At 34.7% G+C, this 17,641-nt stretch overlaps 4 protein-coding genes across 5 annotated transcripts; 3 read left to right on the forward strand and 1 right to left on the reverse strand.

The window, feature by feature from the left end:
- The first annotated feature begins 1,934 nt into the window (after window positions 1–1,934).
- CNPYb (FGF signaling regulator protein canopy b) lies at window positions 1,935–3,420 on the forward strand. Its single transcript, XM_018446432.1, has 5 exons — window positions 1,935–2,320; window positions 2,500–2,626; window positions 2,692–2,826; window positions 2,908–3,072; window positions 3,159–3,420. The coding sequence occupies exons 1-5, from the start codon at window positions 2,215–2,217 to the stop codon at window positions 3,328–3,330; spliced, it is 705 nt and encodes a 234-aa protein (XP_018301934.1). The 5' UTR covers window positions 1,935–2,214; the 3' UTR covers window positions 3,331–3,420.
- Window positions 3,421–3,916: 496 nt separating this feature from the next.
- Window positions 3,917–4,605, reverse strand: mRpS33 (mitochondrial ribosomal protein S33). Of its 2 annotated transcripts, none has more exons than XM_018446525.1 (2): window positions 4,536–4,605; window positions 3,917–4,345 (listed from the first exon to the last, which is right to left on the reverse strand). In XM_018446525.1, the coding sequence occupies exon 2, from the start codon at window positions 4,307–4,309 to the stop codon at window positions 3,968–3,970; it is 342 nt and encodes a 113-aa protein (XP_018302027.1). In that variant the 5' UTR covers window positions 4,310–4,345; window positions 4,536–4,605; the 3' UTR covers window positions 3,917–3,967. The 2 variants fall into 2 exon arrangements, with proteins under 2 accessions (XP_018302027.1, XP_018302026.1); XM_018446524.1 differs by having other exon boundaries at window positions 4,454–4,573.
- Window positions 4,606–6,760: 2,155 nt separating this feature from the next.
- Window positions 6,761–8,177, forward strand: LOC108721774 (hemolymph lipopolysaccharide-binding protein). Its single transcript, XM_018446523.1, has 3 exons — window positions 6,761–6,900; window positions 7,137–7,358; window positions 7,614–8,177. The coding sequence occupies exons 1-3, from the start codon at window positions 6,792–6,794 to the stop codon at window positions 7,910–7,912; spliced, it is 630 nt and encodes a 209-aa protein (XP_018302025.1). The 5' UTR covers window positions 6,761–6,791; the 3' UTR covers window positions 7,913–8,177.
- Window positions 8,178–8,781: 604 nt separating this feature from the next.
- Window positions 8,782–16,402, forward strand: Ggamma30A (guanine nucleotide-binding protein subunit gamma-e). The gene is made up of 2 exons (XM_018446526.1): window positions 8,782–8,947; window positions 15,038–16,402. Exons 1-2 carry the CDS (start codon window positions 8,835–8,837, stop codon window positions 15,141–15,143), a joined length of 219 nt encoding a protein of 72 aa, XP_018302028.1. The 5' UTR covers window positions 8,782–8,834; the 3' UTR covers window positions 15,144–16,402.
- The last annotated feature ends 1,239 nt before the right edge of the window (window positions 16,403–17,641 follow it).

Raw genomic sequence — 17,641 nt, forward strand, 5'->3', positions numbered from 1 at the left:
AATATTGAGATACTCATGATAAGTACAGTTTACATTCTCTTGTAAAGAAATATCAAGTTACATCACATTTTCTATTAAAATCTGTGAATAACTTGTGTATCTAATTCATTTGATGCATTTATGTTATCGACGACTTGTCACAAACGCCAACATACACGCCCGAGAAAAAGCAATATGTATAATACTTGAAAAGTATAAATTATTTAAACACGACATTTGAAATCGTTTCTTCGCGTTGCTGCAAGAAGATGTCATTTAATCAACATCATCTGTTATATACATTTAAATATCTACAGAGAGGAGTAACCTTATCGTACAAAATGGTGATAGGGATCATTGACCAATAATCTCATGATGTAACATTTGTTGTAATTATGTAATAAGAACTAGCAGAATTGGCTAAAGGTGACTAATATTATATTAACAAGAATAATTGTTTATGACTTATTTTGGTGAAAATTAAATGATACATAAGAATTACTGGGATAAAAGAGCAAAAACATTTACAAATTGTCATTGTTACATGTATGAGATTGTTGAAGGCAGCAAAATGCATGTCTAGCATAAGAACATATTGATGATGTAATGTAATTCTTTCTAAGCAGCCGATTGCAAATTCTACCGATGTTTATTCCGATTCTCTCGAATCTTACGACGGTTTATTAACGCATTTCTCAATTAATTTCTGGATTATTCCAAAAATAGTCCATTCATATTTAAGTTCTAAACACGTGATATTATAGAAATAAAATCGCTATTCAGTTAATCAAATTAAACATTATACAATAGTACAAATTATCGTAATTCATGAACAAAGTTCAAATAAGTGTTCAATATTCAACCTTGTTTAATTAATTCTGAAGAAGTTGCAGCTATGTCCCAGGAGAATGTAATATTATATCGTTTCCACAATATTTTATATGCGTAATATTAGAGAGTTTTAATTCTAATTTATGTCAAAAGTACGTAAGAGACCGATTCTTGTATTATACCGAATTTTAACGACACGTTTCCCATAAAACAGGAAACATTGAAAGTGATTATGTTATTGATTAGCGCGCGTAGTCAATCCTAAGTAAAGCACAAAGTGTTAAGCGCAAACATATTGTTTTCTCATCTTACTAAACGAGATCAAAAACTTGTTCTGTACAACTGTTCAGTACAAAGGAAGAGTCATAGGATTTCTTTCCTGTTCTTCATCAATAAATTAAAGAAAGTGCGCATTAGAAATTTGCGCGAACCATTATGCAAAGCGTTATTGTTTCCTATATCTGCAAACAGCTAGAATATCCTAGAATTAATTCTTTTCCTAATAATGATATTTATTATTCAGAAAAAATGTTTTTTTTTTGTTAAAAATATTTTTTAGATGTGTGTATATTATATGTAAGTACATGGATTTACTGATGTAGACTAATGAAGTCTAAACTTACGAAAAATTATAAATTTTGAGGTCGAAACAATCTGTTATCTAACAACTAAGAAGGTAAAAAATAATTTACTATTTATTTTCATAATTTTTTATTTCTCTTAAATTTTTATTTACTTTATTAGTAAATTTTACATCTTTCTTATTTGTATTAATAAAAAATATAATATTTGAATAGCAAAATCTATGAAAATCAGAAAAATATAACATGACTTGTCATATTTTAATATCGCAATTAATTGAATTAACGAATGGAATTCATTCGGATAATGAGATTGAAAATGATAGTGTAAAGAAATAAAATATGTATATTTTTTTCGTATTTCTTCAATTGAATTAATTTGTAGACATTCGGATAGAGAATTCCCCTGATGTGTTTTAGGAAGTTTTATAAATTCCCTATTCGTGAGCCAATCGACTGATTCCACATGCTGTCATTGCTGTCACATAATGTGATAATAATAATATCGGTGCAATTCAGCATAAGCACAGTATATGTATTGTGGCATAAGTCCGGACCTATAGGTGTTTTAAGCTTTAAATCGTGAGAAATTGACCAATTACAGTCGAATACGAAGAAAATAATTAACTATGATTCGTCCATTCCTTATGGCTTAAGACTTAAAAACCTACTGTAGATCTGGGCTAAGCAGTCAGATAAAGTTTATTTTGATATTGTGACAGTCGCCGGTCATATTGCATTGCACGACGTTGCACATTAGTGACATTCCAGTGATTTCATGACTTATCAATTGACATTCCTCTTTTATTCGGTATAAACTACAATGCTGCTAGTGAATCGTGCTGTCTTATTTAATTTGTTATTCGCGTATTTTGCTTTTGGTGATCCTGAGGAAGAACAAGGGGTTAAATACGCCAACAAATGCGAAGGTGGTTAATCTCTGGAGCAATCCATTCCTGAGACGTAAATGAATTATAGTAAATCTAGTGCCTTGGAATATCATTTTCTGTTAACTTAATTGACTGGAAGATCATTTAGAAAATTCTGTATAACTTCAAATATAATTAAAATTACTCTGTATAATTATTAATAAATCTCTATTATACAGTGTGCAAAGTATTAGCTACAGAACTTGAGGCTAGGCTAGATGAAACAGGAAAGACAAACGATGTGTTAGAGATTGGGTATTCAGTAGACGATGTTGTGCCAAAGAAGAAAAAGGAATATAAGAAGTCGTAAGTATCACAAATACAAACTGTACGACATCATTCTGAAACTAATATAAATTTGGTCTTTCCAGGGAGCTACGGTTAGTGGAGTCCATGGAAAATGTTTGTGAACGCATATTGGAATACAATATACATAAAGAACGTACAGACAGTACGAGATTTGCAAAAGGAATGAGTCAAACGTTCAAAACATTGCATGGCCTTGTGTAAGATGTAGTGCATAGATTAATGCAACATGATTTTTTATATAGAATATTCTGAAACTTAACATATATGTATGGTTATAGGGATAGAGGAGTCAACGTAGACTTGGGTATTCCGTACGAGTTATGGGACAAACCTTCTGTTGAGATAACTACCTTAAAAACACAGTGTGAAGATTTGCTGGAAAATTATGAAGCTGATATCGAAGACTGGTATTACAATCATCAAAGAGAAATTCCTTTAATTAGGTAATGTCCTAGGATGTATTTGTCGCAATTGTTGATACCATTTATATGAAATCAATGTTTAGTTTTGATAATCATTTACTGTTTAGGTATTTATGTTCTGAGCGTGCATTGAAAGGACAAAATGATTCTTGCCTAAATGAAAACCTCGATATCGAAAAAAACATCAAGAAACAAAAGAAAAAGGAGGTATCGAAAGAGGATGCAGATAGTAAAAAAAGTATGAAGGATAATTCTCCAAATATGAAGCAAGAATTGTAAAACTACATAAATAAATGAACAAATTCATATAGGTATCTTTTATCAATGAGTTAAATGGAATGTGATCCTATACCCAGTAGAAATATGATATAACAGACTTCTGATCCTATATAAAAGTAATCTGTAAATATTAGCATTGTTTATATACCTAGATATATATGTGCCATACTTTTTTTGTACTGTTGAAAATTTTATAATAAAAACTTCTTTTATATATTTTATATAAGACTCGCTTATAAATGTACATATCATATAGAACACCGTATGAACATCAATTTAAATATTACATTGATATTTATATTGAGACTAGGTTGAGATTTGGTTCTTATATTTCAGACTGTTTTAGGTACTTATAGTCTTAAAATGTCATGAACTAATCAGAGAGCTGCATTAGCATCTTAAGACAGTTTTAAAATAAGAACCGATTATGAATAGCCCGAAAAATCTGTAAACAAGTTTGTAGTTTTTTTTAACACGCCAGAAAATAATTTTTAGAAGTACGAATTGTTTTATTAAATAAAAATAGTATCAATTGTACTAAAAACAGCATATAATTTATTATTTACAAATGAGATACACACTCTTCAGAAAAGTTTTTTGTTGTATTTGCTACACTCAATTATAAATTATTTGAATCTTAGGATGGTTTGGGTTGATTTCTGTAGGGCGGTGGTACCCATTTAGTTTTACCGCGAAGTTCTCTCAAACGTTGGAATTCTTCCTTGAAGTCCTTATGCTCATCCCTGAACAGGCCGTAATCGCGCAGATGTGTCATCAATAGCTCAGTTTCTTTAAATCTTGGATAATATTCTACGATCTCCGGTCGTTTGTTCACCGGTTTTTCGCTAAAGAGCTTCAAGACTTTCATGGATTTCTGATTAGTTGGTCTGATTACTTCGCCAAAGATTCGATTACTCAAGCGATTCATGCGTATAGCATAAGCAGTGCCCACGTTCATCAGATTCACGTATTTACTCATCTTGATTGAACAATATTAGTTCTTCTCCTGTTGTGTCTATAAAAGAGAAAATAAGGTTACGAGTCGGAGATTAGAATGAAACTTTCTGTGTTCAAGCAACCGACAGAAATCAATTTTAAAAGAATTCCGTATTTATTCACTTACCACTTTAATAAAATTACAAATTAAATTGTTACTTTAAGCACGAAGAGAGAGAAAAGAATAGAAAAACATCGTTTTCACGCACCATATACAGTCTACGCTCACATTCGCTTGCACTCGCTTATGCGTACGCACAAATTGCACAGCTGATCGAGCTGATTGCATGTATATACATACAGCAGAGTGACAGCAGAGTGTGAGTAGACAGAAGCTAGTCTATTAGCGCCTCCATGTGCGCAAAACGTGAATATCAACTACGTAGCCATGTTCATAAATATGTCTGATGGTAACATGCTATGTCTATGCTTTTTTGGTTCTGTTCCGTGCTATGCTCACCCGCCTCGGTGATGAGTTTTTTCCATTTGGTGACAATGGCTACGTTTACACCGTGCGCTTAGTCCGCGACCTATACGATAAGTGTTAACCTACAAGATAAACAAGGACATCTATTGTATAGGCCGCGGCCTAAATGCACGGTGTAAACGTAGCCATTGTCTGACTGTGTCCTTACTGGTAAGCAAGGATAGGCTATGTTCCAAAATTGAATGCCTGTACTGAAAATCTATAGTGCACGTAACGTAAACTGTCACATTTTCAGTGTTGGCAGTAAATTTGGAACACAGCCATGGTCGACACAAGTATCATTCTATCTTTGTTGCTCTCTGAATATCAAGAAAGATGTTTCTGTCACTAAATGAAAAGCACCCTACATACTACTCTCGCATGTGTACGTATATACCTATCATCGAGATATGGTATCTTCTTATATCGTTTGCGGCGTAAATCGATGCCCACACATCGGTCTCTTTTACTTGACTTTAATATATTCGTATGTTATTTATTTATTTATATAATTGATTGAATTATATTTTAATACCATATATGTATATAAAACTAATAATTGGACATCGCAGATATGCCTTCCCATTAAGATTAAGTTCAATCCATTCGCCAACGAATGTAGCTGCATTGACGGCGATTCAAGATATTAGCGTGAAATTATCAGTAAATTAGATTGCCTGGATTTTCTGAGGCTTCCATAAGTGAATCGCGAAACCCGTTAAAAGTCACATCGCCACAGAATTCCGTTGTTCTTCGCCTAGGTGAGTACCATACTTGAACTCTTTCCACGATTTATATTTTTTGTACATTTTAACGGTTAAAATTAACAGCGACGATTGCAAACCGATTTAAACATAAAATAATAATAATTGTTACTTAATGCAAAAATTTTAATTAAATAATAGAAAGATTAATTTATGTGAAGCCTCAAAATAGTTTTGTTGCATCGTAAAGCTGCAAATAATTAACGATTAATTGTAAATGTTATTAAATAGAACGCAAAAATCAATTGTAAATTTTCCATATCTTCGCAAGAATGTGAGGACAATGTAAAATTCGTGCAATCATTATACTGCAAAATGCGAAAATTTATTGTTGCTTTATGTTAGCAGTAAATCCTACGTTATAGTTGATGTTTGAGTTTCACTGGAATGCAATTACGCTGCATTTCCTCTCAAGAATAATCCTGTGCGCGCATTCATGCGTTATATATTATATTTTCATTTTCCGGAAGATTTGTTTAATTGCGGCGTTTATTTAACTGTGATTGTGAAATCATATCTACTAATACATATTAACGGAACAAATAAAGTTTTTCGTGAAACGATTCAAAATCTACGCTTATGAATTCTTTTATAAGTTTCTTAATTTTAATAAATTAAATAAAGTTGCGAAGCCTGAAAATAAAAGATATTTATGTTGTAAGAAATCGTATTGGATACTTAAATATGATTGTTCACAATTTTATTTGGCAGCTTATGAATAATTTATGTGATATTTTAGTCGCAATATCTCATAATATGATTACTCTTATTAATGAAATTGTCAAGCAATACACAATACTGATAATGATGGAAATTCCAGTGAGAACCCTGTTGCGATAACTTAACACATTCAAATAATTCGAATTGATAAATAATACTATACATTCTGCTTGTTAAAGTATACGCACACGCACATAGGGAAGAGACACATATATCAAAAATTTAGAAAGATTTATTTTTTAATTGATTAAAATGTGCAATTCTCAACATATTTTACAAATTTTTAAGGAAATAATAAACTTCATTAATTTATTTACTTTTATAATTTGTTTTTATTGAATATTTATAAAATATAAAATATTAGTGTGCAGTGTGTGATATCAAAAAGCTTATCGCTACTTCCTTACTAAGTGGGTGATGATAATTTTTTATCACGTAATATAAATAAGCGCATCCATTCACCATTGTCACTCGTAATATTTGTTCTCGAAAATTTATATTTTCAACGTAATAATATGACAATCATGTTGCGATGTGTGTTAGTGATACTTTTATACACGATAATATACCTTGTGGCATCGGAAAATAGAATTTCAACTGATACAGTAATCAACGGACTGATAAGTAAATTAATATAAAAAAATAATTGCAAAATATATCTCGCTTTGGTAATTTATCTAAGACTTAAAAAAGAGAAAGAAAGAAATATTATATTATAATTACTATGTTATGTCTTGAATGTGAAATTGAATATCTATCTTTCATTAATGATATTTAATTTATTTCATGTATATATATGTATTCCATCGTAATCGTTGTAGGCGAAAATATTTCAAAAAGTTCACAAGATTTTCCTACAGCTTCAGGCAAATTATTACCAAACGCAAATGGAAATTTGTCTCCCGCACAGCAGATTATTTACATTTACGGGCCGCGTCAAGAATGGAAAATGCAAGACGGTACCAATTTAATAGAAAAAGCAGGAAGCGATTACCTTATCACACCTGGCATAGGTGCTCATAAACTTCACGTTCGCAAGTTGACATGGAACAAAGCTCGTAGAATTTGTATTGAAGAAGGGGGTGAGTTTCTAACAGTGATTTTATTTGATGACGGCTCATCGAAATGCTCTGTTTTTATCATTTTCTATGAGCAATGATGTTTCTCTCTTCTCTCTCTCTCTCTCTCTCTCTCTCTCTCTCTCTCTCTCAATATGAACTCTATTTCTTAAATTTTCTTTTGTATGAAGAGTATGGCGTCCAATAAAACAAAAAAAAAATCGAAAAACAAAATTACATAACTTTATCGAATTAATGCGAATCTACCTATCGATGTAGGTCATTTGGCCATCATTAACTCCAATTCGGAGGAAAAATTGCTGCTACACATCTTAGAGGAGAACAAAGTAAATCAGGCATGGCTCGGCGTACACGATCTCTATGAAGAAGGCGATTGGAACACGATCATGGATGTACCTTTGGAAGCTACGGGATACTCAAAATGGACATTAAAAATTGCTAACGAGCCTGACAATTATAATGGAAAACAGCATTGCGGAATCCTTCTAAAGGACGGCGGAATGGATGATATCGAGTGCACTGCAGCATTTGCTTTCTTCTGCGAAATTACTCTCTGAATTCTCATAAATCACGTGAATGCAAGATCGTAATCAGACGTTGTAACAGTATGCGCTTTATCAAAGATTATCTATAATTAAATAGTCATTGTGAGATGTGCTATTAAGATCAAATTAACGTCAGTAACAACGCAGGCGTGTTTTTACGATTAATGGGGTTATAGATTAATGTTACAATGAAGGTGATTATAGGTCATAAGATCTATTTTTATACTAAAGATTATCTTTAGGAATATTAAATAGGGATATTAAATATCATATGGAACATGCGTAATGTATATTAGAAAATGTAAGAAGACTTATATTTTTACAAAATACGTTGATTCTTTATAAACATGTACTTTTAATTAATAGAATAAGAGGGATAATTGATAAATAATATAATATAAACAAAAAATGAAAGTGTTATTCTAGTGTTCTAGATTAATTATAATAGTTGAAATATTAACAGAAGATATAAAGTGACTCGAGTTATAACTAGAACCACTTTAAACATCTCGTTATTCAGAACATTGAATTGAGAAGGGTAGAAGAGGCTCGTTGCAATTCAAAGGTCAAAGGGCATTTGAATTTTTGTATCTCTCAACTATGGATCGGCAAAATGCGTATGCAAAAGGCAATACTGAATAGCAAGCATTCTTTGCGGTTCCATCGGATGTTTCTCTACATCGGTTTGCATTCGTCATGTTTCACAAATGAATCTATCGCCGGTGATCAGTAAATCACTGTGATGAGATCTCGAGATACTCATTCTCTCGCAGGGCCGAGTTTTCTCTTTTCCTCTCAACCCTGACGAGACCATCGTTCACGTTACGAACGTAGCGTCCGATAGCTACTCTCAAGCCGTTCTTATTGATTTTCCTGTGTAGGCGCACGCGCCATCCCGTTCCCGATTTGCGACAAGGGGGGTGCGGCTGTAACCATGGATCCCAGTGTACTCGCCACCATGGACAAGGACGCACTGAAGAAGCAGATCGAGAATATGAAGTACCAGGCGTCCATGGAACGGTGGCCCCTGTCGAAGAGCATCGCGGCGTAAGTCCATCGCGGCATCAGTCCAATCATTATCTTCATCATCGTTGTTGTCGTTATCGTTGTTGCCTGTATCTGCTAATTGCCTGTTTTTCCTCTCTCGCTTACGTATCATTTTACACACGTCTGTAGATTTGAGAAGACTGTCACCCTCGCACATAGATGCCCTAGAAAATGCCTCGCAATTTCGTCGATTATAGATTCATATAGGTAAATTTTTGAAACGGAATTTTTCTTCAGAGATTAAAAATTTAATGAAATTCATTACTTTTTTTGTTGTGATCTTTGAGATTTTTATCACCATTACATTCAAGTCTTAAATTAATTTTCTAAATTCTTACCATAATATTTATTTATAAAGAAATTGTTTGTACATATATATGTCCGTTACATATCAATTCAACTTAATACAGTTATCTTTTTACATTAATATTCAATAATGTTTTAACTATAGATATTAAACAGCTGCCATTTTTCATTTAAAGTTCCATGAACTATATTTAAATGCATAATTTCTGGAAAGATATTTAATTATTATTTAATTTTATTTAAGGAAGTCCGGGAAGCTAATTCTATTCTTTTTAAATTTTTACCTCGTTTAAACGAAATAAAAACTAAGATAAAAAATAAGTGCTTAGGTTTATTTTTCATTTATTATTTTATATTCATTAATATTATTCATCAATAATATATCTTTATACGAGTACACGTACTTGTTCCATATGTTCATATTATTTAATTTGTAGATCATTATTACGTTAGACACATAAGACACTTCCTTTAATTTTCCACAAATTTTTTGTATATTTTGATCTTTGAATAATTATTATGCATTTTTAATACAACTTAAATAATACCTAACATACAAGAAACATTATTATGTTTGTGATCTCGAGATATAAGTGCATTTAATTTTTATATCACGGGCGTGTCTATTCGTGACAAGTTTCTTTGAATACTTCAGGTATTCTCTATGTACGTACAAAGTAAATAATGCGAAGGCTATTTAACGGTAACAGCCGTAACTTTCTAGTTCCTTAATAATGAACGATGTAATTTTCGCTGGTGCGTGATCATAGAATGCCTTTCCAGATGAATTGGCTCGCGCATAAACCTACGTAATCACGCAGGTTGTTATCGTTCAAGGTTCAACTATATATCTCCTTCAGCTGAAGGATAACATTATTAAAAATTAAAGAAACTAATGTTTTTTTATTTGTATCTACTAACCACAATTACTAATATAAGCAGCTTTTTTTCTAAATAATATAACAGGAAAAGGAAAAATAAAATATGCGATAGGTGAGATCCTATTTTAGTTTCTCTAATGGAAGTAAAAAATATTTTATTAATTATAATGTTAAAGAGAACATGAGACAGCTAATTAGCAAAATATTTTAGACATTATAAAGTCATGATTTAAAAATTTATCTTAAAATTTATTAATTTTTAAAAAAGGAATCATCAATTATTATTTCAGGAATTATATTGATCAATGTAACTTGGAAAATTTGTCCATTATGAACAAAATGAAGTTTTTGCTACGTGTTAAAAGTGCGATCGTGCAAATCAAAATGCACGGTTCTGATTATGGCGTAGGTGTGTTCCGGTGTTCCCGATAATCGCATTTTTCTTGCCTCGAAGCGCAGCGCCTTTTCCCAGATAAGTCATCTCGCGCGCCTATAAGTGCAGTCGCGCGGATTGCTGGCACAGTCAAGGCTGAATTGTGCACAGCGTCCCCGTGTTACGTAGAGGGACAGGATCTCCTTGGACGGCGGTGCGTGTTCGCGTTAATCGCGTTTTTACGGCACACGATTACTTTCAGGGAACGCGCATTTATGTACGCGAGGTACGAGCGCGATGAGAAGAGCGAGAGTCCGTACAAAACCTGACGCGGCGATTATGATGACTCAATGATCGGCGATGATCTAATTGAGCCGCAGCTGGCCCCAATTGCATTTCGATCGTCTCTCAATGTAATGTCTTCGCGGTTTCGTCACGCGTAAATGGGATCGTGCGGAAAGAGTTTACGCGAGGATTATCCCCGCGTCTGTTTCAATCGGTCCGGCTCCAGTTAATTATATCCTGCGCATGTCACACTCTCGCTAATGATCGAGCACGGCTGAGTTATTGCGAGATTAAATGCGAATTTAACGCACGTTCCGATCGATTTAATGGCGATGTTAACGACCTTTCGTAGATAACAAGCCTATACGGAAAAAAGTACTCATTGTATTATAAGTTATATAAAACAACTGCACTCGAACTGACAGTTTTCTTACCTTAGTAGACACAATTTATTTTAAATCGTATATATTATATATCCAAATAATTACAATAATTCGTTTATAAAACGAAACTTGTGCGTTATAGTACTTCGCTTTTGCTAAAAAAATAAATTTTCCTTTCTGTTTAGTTTTATCAATTAAGGAGGTTCTCGCGCTATACTTCCTAGTCAATAGACAGTTTTTTTTTATTCATAATAATATGTAAAATAATTAAAATAATGGAGTAAAAAGATTACTAACAATATCTTATGCCATTATACATAATTATTGTCAATTTTATATGTTACTAAATATTTCCAAAATGACAAAATAAAAGTAAGATGCTCATTTAATATGCATTGTCCATTTGACATACATTCTAGCTTTTTTCATTGAAAATATAAATTTCTTGTAAACTGTACGGTCAGTTTAAATGAAACTTTACGAGAAAAAACTTAAGTGTTTACTTTATAATTATAACGATTTTTAAATTGCTGTCTTATACGCAAGTGTCTCAATTTAAAAGAGAATGACTATAGAATAAGATTATACTTTCAACTTGTAATACAAAATTCTAGAAATTTAGAATTAAATATCTCCAAAATGGTACGGTAAAAGTCAATGAAATTTTTTCTAAATATTATTGATACTGTTAATTTTTGTATTGTATATTATAGACTTGTTTTATATTTTATCAAACGCGACAATCTTCTTATTAATACTATTTCATTTTTCTTGATTATCACTAGCAGTGCCAATATTTAAAAATATCGATACTATGCGATGGCAAACGAGCGAAGGTATCAATTTGCTGAAAGCATCCCCAATCACCTGCATCACGGGTATTTTGCAAGGTCCGGTATTACGTCAATATCACGCGAGACGAAAGAGAACGGAAGGATCAGGAAGCGGGCGTGGAAATTGTATCGTCGTATTATCGGAGCGCGAGATTAGGTCGATCGGCAAGGGATAAAAAGAAAGAGGAGAAAAAAGGGGGTGACGCGCGAAGCGGTGAGGATGGGGAGGGAGGGGGGTGCCCGCCGCCTTTCACCGCTCGAGAAGTCTCGCGAGACCGCGGAAATTTTTTGCTTTCGCGCGTTCACGATACTCGCCTCGAAAACCGCCGCGCCGCGAGAAACGACCGTTGTCGGCCTGAACGCGCCGCGGTTCCGCGTCGTTCCGCGTCGTTCCGCAAGCGGAACCACGCACCGGAACAAAAAGATCGCCGTCTACTTTCCGCATGCCCGCCGAATCGTATCGTCCATTAACGATGCGCCCATGCGCCACGGACAGTTTCTCGCTGTAACGATCTAATTCCGGTTTAATTAAGAGACCAATCGTACACACGACTAGAATAGAAATTACTGTGCGCAAAATGTCGACGTTAACCTACAGTAGCGGCAGCGGCGCGGTGCAATGTGTGCCGACGTTGCGTCTCAGTTCCTGAATTTAGGATGACCTCCTTTAAACTCGGTTGAACCCGACGCCTGTTGCATTCATCGGCACACAATGTGGGTCGTGTTCTTCCAATACGCTCTTATTTTCGCGGTACGCCGTGGAAGTCTCATTACTTCGTTACGCAGTACTTTAGTAGCGTTAATGATCATTAATAAATAAATTATCAAGAATTTCTAATTTATAAAATAAATTATAATTGAAATAATACTTTAGAGATGTGGGAAAAAATAGCAAAAGGAATATATACATTTTACTTCTTCATTTTATAATTCAATTTTAAGATTTAAACTTTCTTCCCTTTTTTCTAATTGATTTCGAGAGAATTAATCTTATTAAGTGGGGCACGTGCTTCCTTTCAAATTTCGTGACACAAGTAATGTTAACGGCGCGTGAATATTTAGTTAAACTAGAAATACTAGAAAATCCCTGGTATTTTTGTCAACCGATAGTTTCACTCGATCTTCGTGCATTAAATTGCGACTTCCATCCGCCAGGCTAAAGATAGACACGAAAGTGAGACAAACCGTGAATTCGAGCGTGAAGTAAACAGAATCGCGTTCATATATATATTTCATTTCTGCAACTGATCCGCTTGACGATTCTCGTTTGACATCGCGACTCCGGGAATCGCTCTGATTTCTGATTGCTGCTCATTATATAAACGACGGTCGGTAAATAATAGACGTCGCAGAAACGTGAATCGATTTATTATTACATTACGACACGGGTGTCGGAGAAGGTCGTTCACCCTCACTTAAAAATTGCGCGACGGACTCTGATAAGTGAAAGTTCGCGATTCCCGCACGAACTGTGATAAATCAATGCCGATCAAGCACGAAATATGATTATCGTTAGTCAAATAAAATTTATGCGTAGTTATGACGGTCAAGAACTCAGGAATATGATACGAGAAAAATATTCTTTTGTTCATTATAAAAAGTCATATGTTTTCTCGCTCGTATTGTGAAAATTTAGAAAAATATAGGTATTTCGTGCAACGATTAGATGCAGTTTGATTTTGCAGTGCATACATTTCTTTACACAAAATATTTATTTACGATTTTATTCGAATTAATAATATCAAAAGGATCTTTTTTACGAGAATTTATTGAAAAATACACGTAGCTATAAAATGTGCGTTGACCTCGCCATTCGTGCGCGTAAGCACTGCGGCTGACACTCAAAACAAATGTCGCATATTTGCTCATACATGCTCTGACGATGAAGGCTTAAGCGACAACGTTAAACATGCTTTTCAGCCGTCATTTATGTGCAATAAACGCAGTGAAGGGTTAAATGCGTTCTCGTACGTAGCCGACCGGTATCTACGGCTCTCGTATCCCGCAGGAAGGAATTCCACGGACATTTTGGCGAGCGTCTAGCAACAAAGTTCGAAAGCTTCGTGCCGTTGTCGTTGCCGCTTTTGCGACTCTCCTTGAACGCAAAATCGGCCGTGCGAGCGAACCGAGAACCGAGTCCCTTTCACCGACTTCCTCGCAAAATGAACGATTGGCCGGTTGGTCGACTCGCATCGGCCGCTCTATATGCGGAGGCGCGAACTTATCGGCGATCTACAAAATCGGAGGTAATCGTATCGCGCGTGTATGAACGTCTCGCGAGACATTCTCCAGGAGATCCTGGAAAATACCGGGTCCGAGCCTTCGGCAAGTTTCCAGCAATGCACCGGCGTTCACCATAAAACGCGTAATACCGAGAAATATCCATTATCGAGAGCGAGAGGCGTGTATATGATATCGATAATTTGGTGTATTTTCCTGTCTCCAAATGAAAAATACTTTCATTAGAGAACGTAAAAATACTCTAAAAAGAGTGAAAATCTGTCACTCTTGAACAAGAGTGACCGTATTTTCATTCTTTCTTTAAGACAGGCTAAATTTTCAGTCTCTTCGAGTGAGATTTCACTCCACGAGATTTAGAGAGTAATATATTATATATAATTTGTTAATAAATGAAATAAAAAAATATTATTTTTAAGTTTATGAGTATAATTTTAGAGATTTATAAGTATTTTAAATATATAGTATTTGATATAAAGATGGTACATATATTATTTTTATGACGATATTCTAAAGTTTTGAAATTATATTTTATATTTGAAAACGGATTTGTCTAATTGCATCAACCCTCTTACGCATGTTATGAATAAATAAAAGATTCACCTACGAAGAGATAAAGGGTCGCGTAGAATGAAGAATTAATTCCACTAGAACGAATCACAATCGCATGTTTATTGCGCCATAGTCTTAGGTAAGCTACGCTGGAGTAGTAACGCATGTTGCCAGGTTGCAATTTCAGCATTACGCGAGACTGGCGCACGGCTTGACCCTCTTATTCTTCTTCTCGGCAGGATGCGGGAGTACGTGGAAGAGAACGAGAGGAATGACCCACTGATACACGCTCCCGACAAGAAGAACAATCCCTGGGCCGAGAAAGGCAAGTGCATAATCATGTAATCGGGGCCAGAGCGGAGGAAGAGCAACAGAAGAAGAAGGAAGCGGGCATACAAACCGAGGAGGAGAGGAGTCGGTCGTTCATCCGCGGCAAAAGAAATCTCAGGCAGAGATCATGAAGAGGGAAGAGGAGTGGAGGAGTAGGAGGAGAAGCACACAAGAGGAAGAGGAAGAGATGCCGGTAGACGTCCGTTGCGATTCGATCGCGATTCGCAGATCTTATTCGATCGTCGAAGCGATCGTCCACCGGCCCCGCCAAAATAAAGACGTGGCTATGATCAATTTCGCAGTCAATCTGTCGATTGAAGATCGAACTGGAGCAAATTATTTGCCGGACCGTTCCGTTCCTCCAGGACTGTTCTACGATCGCGCGACGTGCGGCTTCGCTGGCCAGTTCCTGATCCGTGTCGTCCTATGAGGTATCGTTATCCTTCGTTAATTGTGCCATTCGAGACGTTATTCGTAAAGATACCCTGAGGTAACTCAAAGCCTGTGCATTAATAAGCCTGTTGACACAGACAAAAAAAAGATACAAAAAAAGTAAATGATAAGGAGAAGGAAAATGAAAAACGATATCTCGTAATCGATCTTATGAAGCAATCGCGCGCTGTTAACAATTTGCGTCAAATTCAAATGGTTTGCATTCGCAAAGAGGAAACAGAGATGAGAAGAAAAAGGAGAAAATGGAAAAATTTGTCAGATAAACCACTTCCGCCTGGATCGATCGACGTCGAATCAACTGCCGCATGCCGCGCGACGTCGCCCTGCACATCTCACTCGCCGATGCACTTGCGGTGTGAAACTTTATCCATTCATCGATCAACCCATGAATGCAATTTATTCTTAATGTTACACGTATACATAAATATATATATTCGTATTGTACGAATATACATACAGTTATTATTGTAATAATAATTATAATTACTCTTGTATGTAATTCTGCGCGAATTTCTTACGAAAATATATAACATAACCAGCGATTGAAATCCAAATCCAGTTTTCTGCTTTCGTTACTTGTTTTAGGAAAATGCACGGCAAAACGTTACACAAGTTTTTTATTGAATCTTCAATTTAATTATCTGAAGCGCAACCAGAATCGCTACCGTGTTGCATTCGATTGTCTTTCTCTTTTTCTCTTTTATCCTCAATCGTTGTCGTCTGACTAGTTGTTAGGCGTTTCTACTGACATTCATGATACGCTTGCGAAATTCTGGAAAATCACTAGACTTTGCTCTCGATTTGTTAAGATACAACAAAATATTCTGCTAATACGGATGATGCGTGCATGAGATTCCGAAATTGCTAAAAATTTTTCGCGTTTTAATTTTTTATTTACGTATATATAAATAAAACAAAATGTTCTCTATCATATTGCTATTTTTATATTCGAATCAATGGAATATAAACCATGTAACATTTTGATAATTATTGTTATACAAAAAAAATAATACGTCATTTTACAAAGATATTACTAACTTGTGAGTCAACTTGTATGGAGATCGCATTTATTGTTATTTATAGAAATCTTGAATTTATTGAGATAATTTTTATGTATGTGAAAGATAAAATGTGATGACATAATATTGCAAAAATAAAATTGGAACGAATAAATTATAAGTAAACGCATGGAGTTTGATTTAGTAAATTCTATACGCTTTCTAAGAAAAGTTATTTCGTTTCTTACTAGAATTATTTAAGTAAAATACATATAACTTTCATTTATAAACAACAAATATCTACATATATATAAAATCTACATACGTATAAATGTTCAAAAACTTATTTTCAGATTTTTAATCTGAAGATTTTTAATCTTTTCACTTAGGTGAGGCTGTATACGATTTGATTTTTTCAGGCTCGCTGGTACAGCATGTTTTGTAGCCGGTTCCAATTTCGTAATACAATATCCAAAGTAATTTTAAACAAACTGTGTTATAACTGCTCTTGTTTCATATAACACAAAACCTGCAACGTGAGTGAGAGCTACGTGAAACCACGAACAAAACCACGTTCCGAAAGTTATGGGCTTTAGAGACGGCACTTGATACGTTCGTGCGCGATGTTTTGCCCGGTTGCGTTCGGCCGTCTCTTAAGAGTCTATCGAAATTACCTTATATAAAATCTCATTTAAACGATAGAAGAAGCCTCCAATTTGTTGCGCACCATAATCGCGTCAGGTATATGAGATCAGGGGTTTCCAATCACTAGCGTATTGGGTAATCCACATTGACATGCGGAAAGGAACATAGAAGAATATAACGTATAACAAATAAACCCCCCTGCGGAGAAGTAATTTTCGAAACGTGATAGTAGCGCTTATTATAACCGCGAGCGGCGAGGTTTGAGGGAAAAGGGGTATAACGACCGTTTCGACAAATTGCAGCGCAAGCGAGCGCTGTCCGAGCAATTTATATTTCTCTATAACGTTAATTATGCAGATACTTACGGATCGTTAGAATCGCCTGACGGCGGAGAGAAAGGAACAGCGAAGGTATTTT

This window comes from Mycetomoellerius zeteki, unplaced genomic scaffold (genome assembly GCF_001594055.1).
Source record: "Mycetomoellerius zeteki isolate Tzet28-1 unplaced genomic scaffold, Tzet1.0 scaffold182, whole genome shotgun sequence".
Taxonomy (NCBI): Eukaryota; Metazoa; Arthropoda; class Insecta; order Hymenoptera; family Formicidae; genus Mycetomoellerius; species Mycetomoellerius zeteki.

Bases quoted from the DNA above. Each gene is read 5' to 3' on its own strand.
- LOC108721774 (XM_018446523.1), top strand. From the start codon at position 6,792: ATGACAATCATGTTGCGATGTGTGTTAGTGATACTTTTATACACGATA. The intron at 6,901-7,136 runs GTAAATTAATAT...ATTTTCCTACAG, and splicing joins AGTAATCAACGGACTGATAA to CTTCAGGCAAATTATTACCA. The intron at 7,359-7,613 runs GTGAGTTTCTAA...CTATCGATGTAG, and splicing joins AATTTGTATTGAAGAAGGGG to GTCATTTGGCCATCATTAAC.
- CNPYb (XM_018446432.1), top strand. From the start codon at position 2,215: ATGCTGCTAGTGAATCGTGCTGTCTTATTTAATTTGTTATTCGCGTAT. The intron at 2,321-2,499 runs GTGGTTAATCTC...TCTATTATACAG, and splicing joins ATACGCCAACAAATGCGAAG to TGTGCAAAGTATTAGCTACA. The intron at 2,627-2,691 runs GTAAGTATCACA...TGGTCTTTCCAG, and splicing joins AAAAAGGAATATAAGAAGTC to GGAGCTACGGTTAGTGGAGT.
- Ggamma30A (XM_018446526.1), top strand. From the start codon at position 8,835: ATGGATCCCAGTGTACTCGCCACCATGGACAAGGACGCACTGAAGAAG. The intron at 8,948-15,037 runs GTAAGTCCATCG...TCTTCTCGGCAG, and splicing joins CTGTCGAAGAGCATCGCGGC to GATGCGGGAGTACGTGGAAG.
- mRpS33 (XM_018446525.1), bottom strand. From the start codon at position 4,309: ATGAGTAAATACGTGAATCTGATGAACGTGGGCACTGCTTATGCTATA.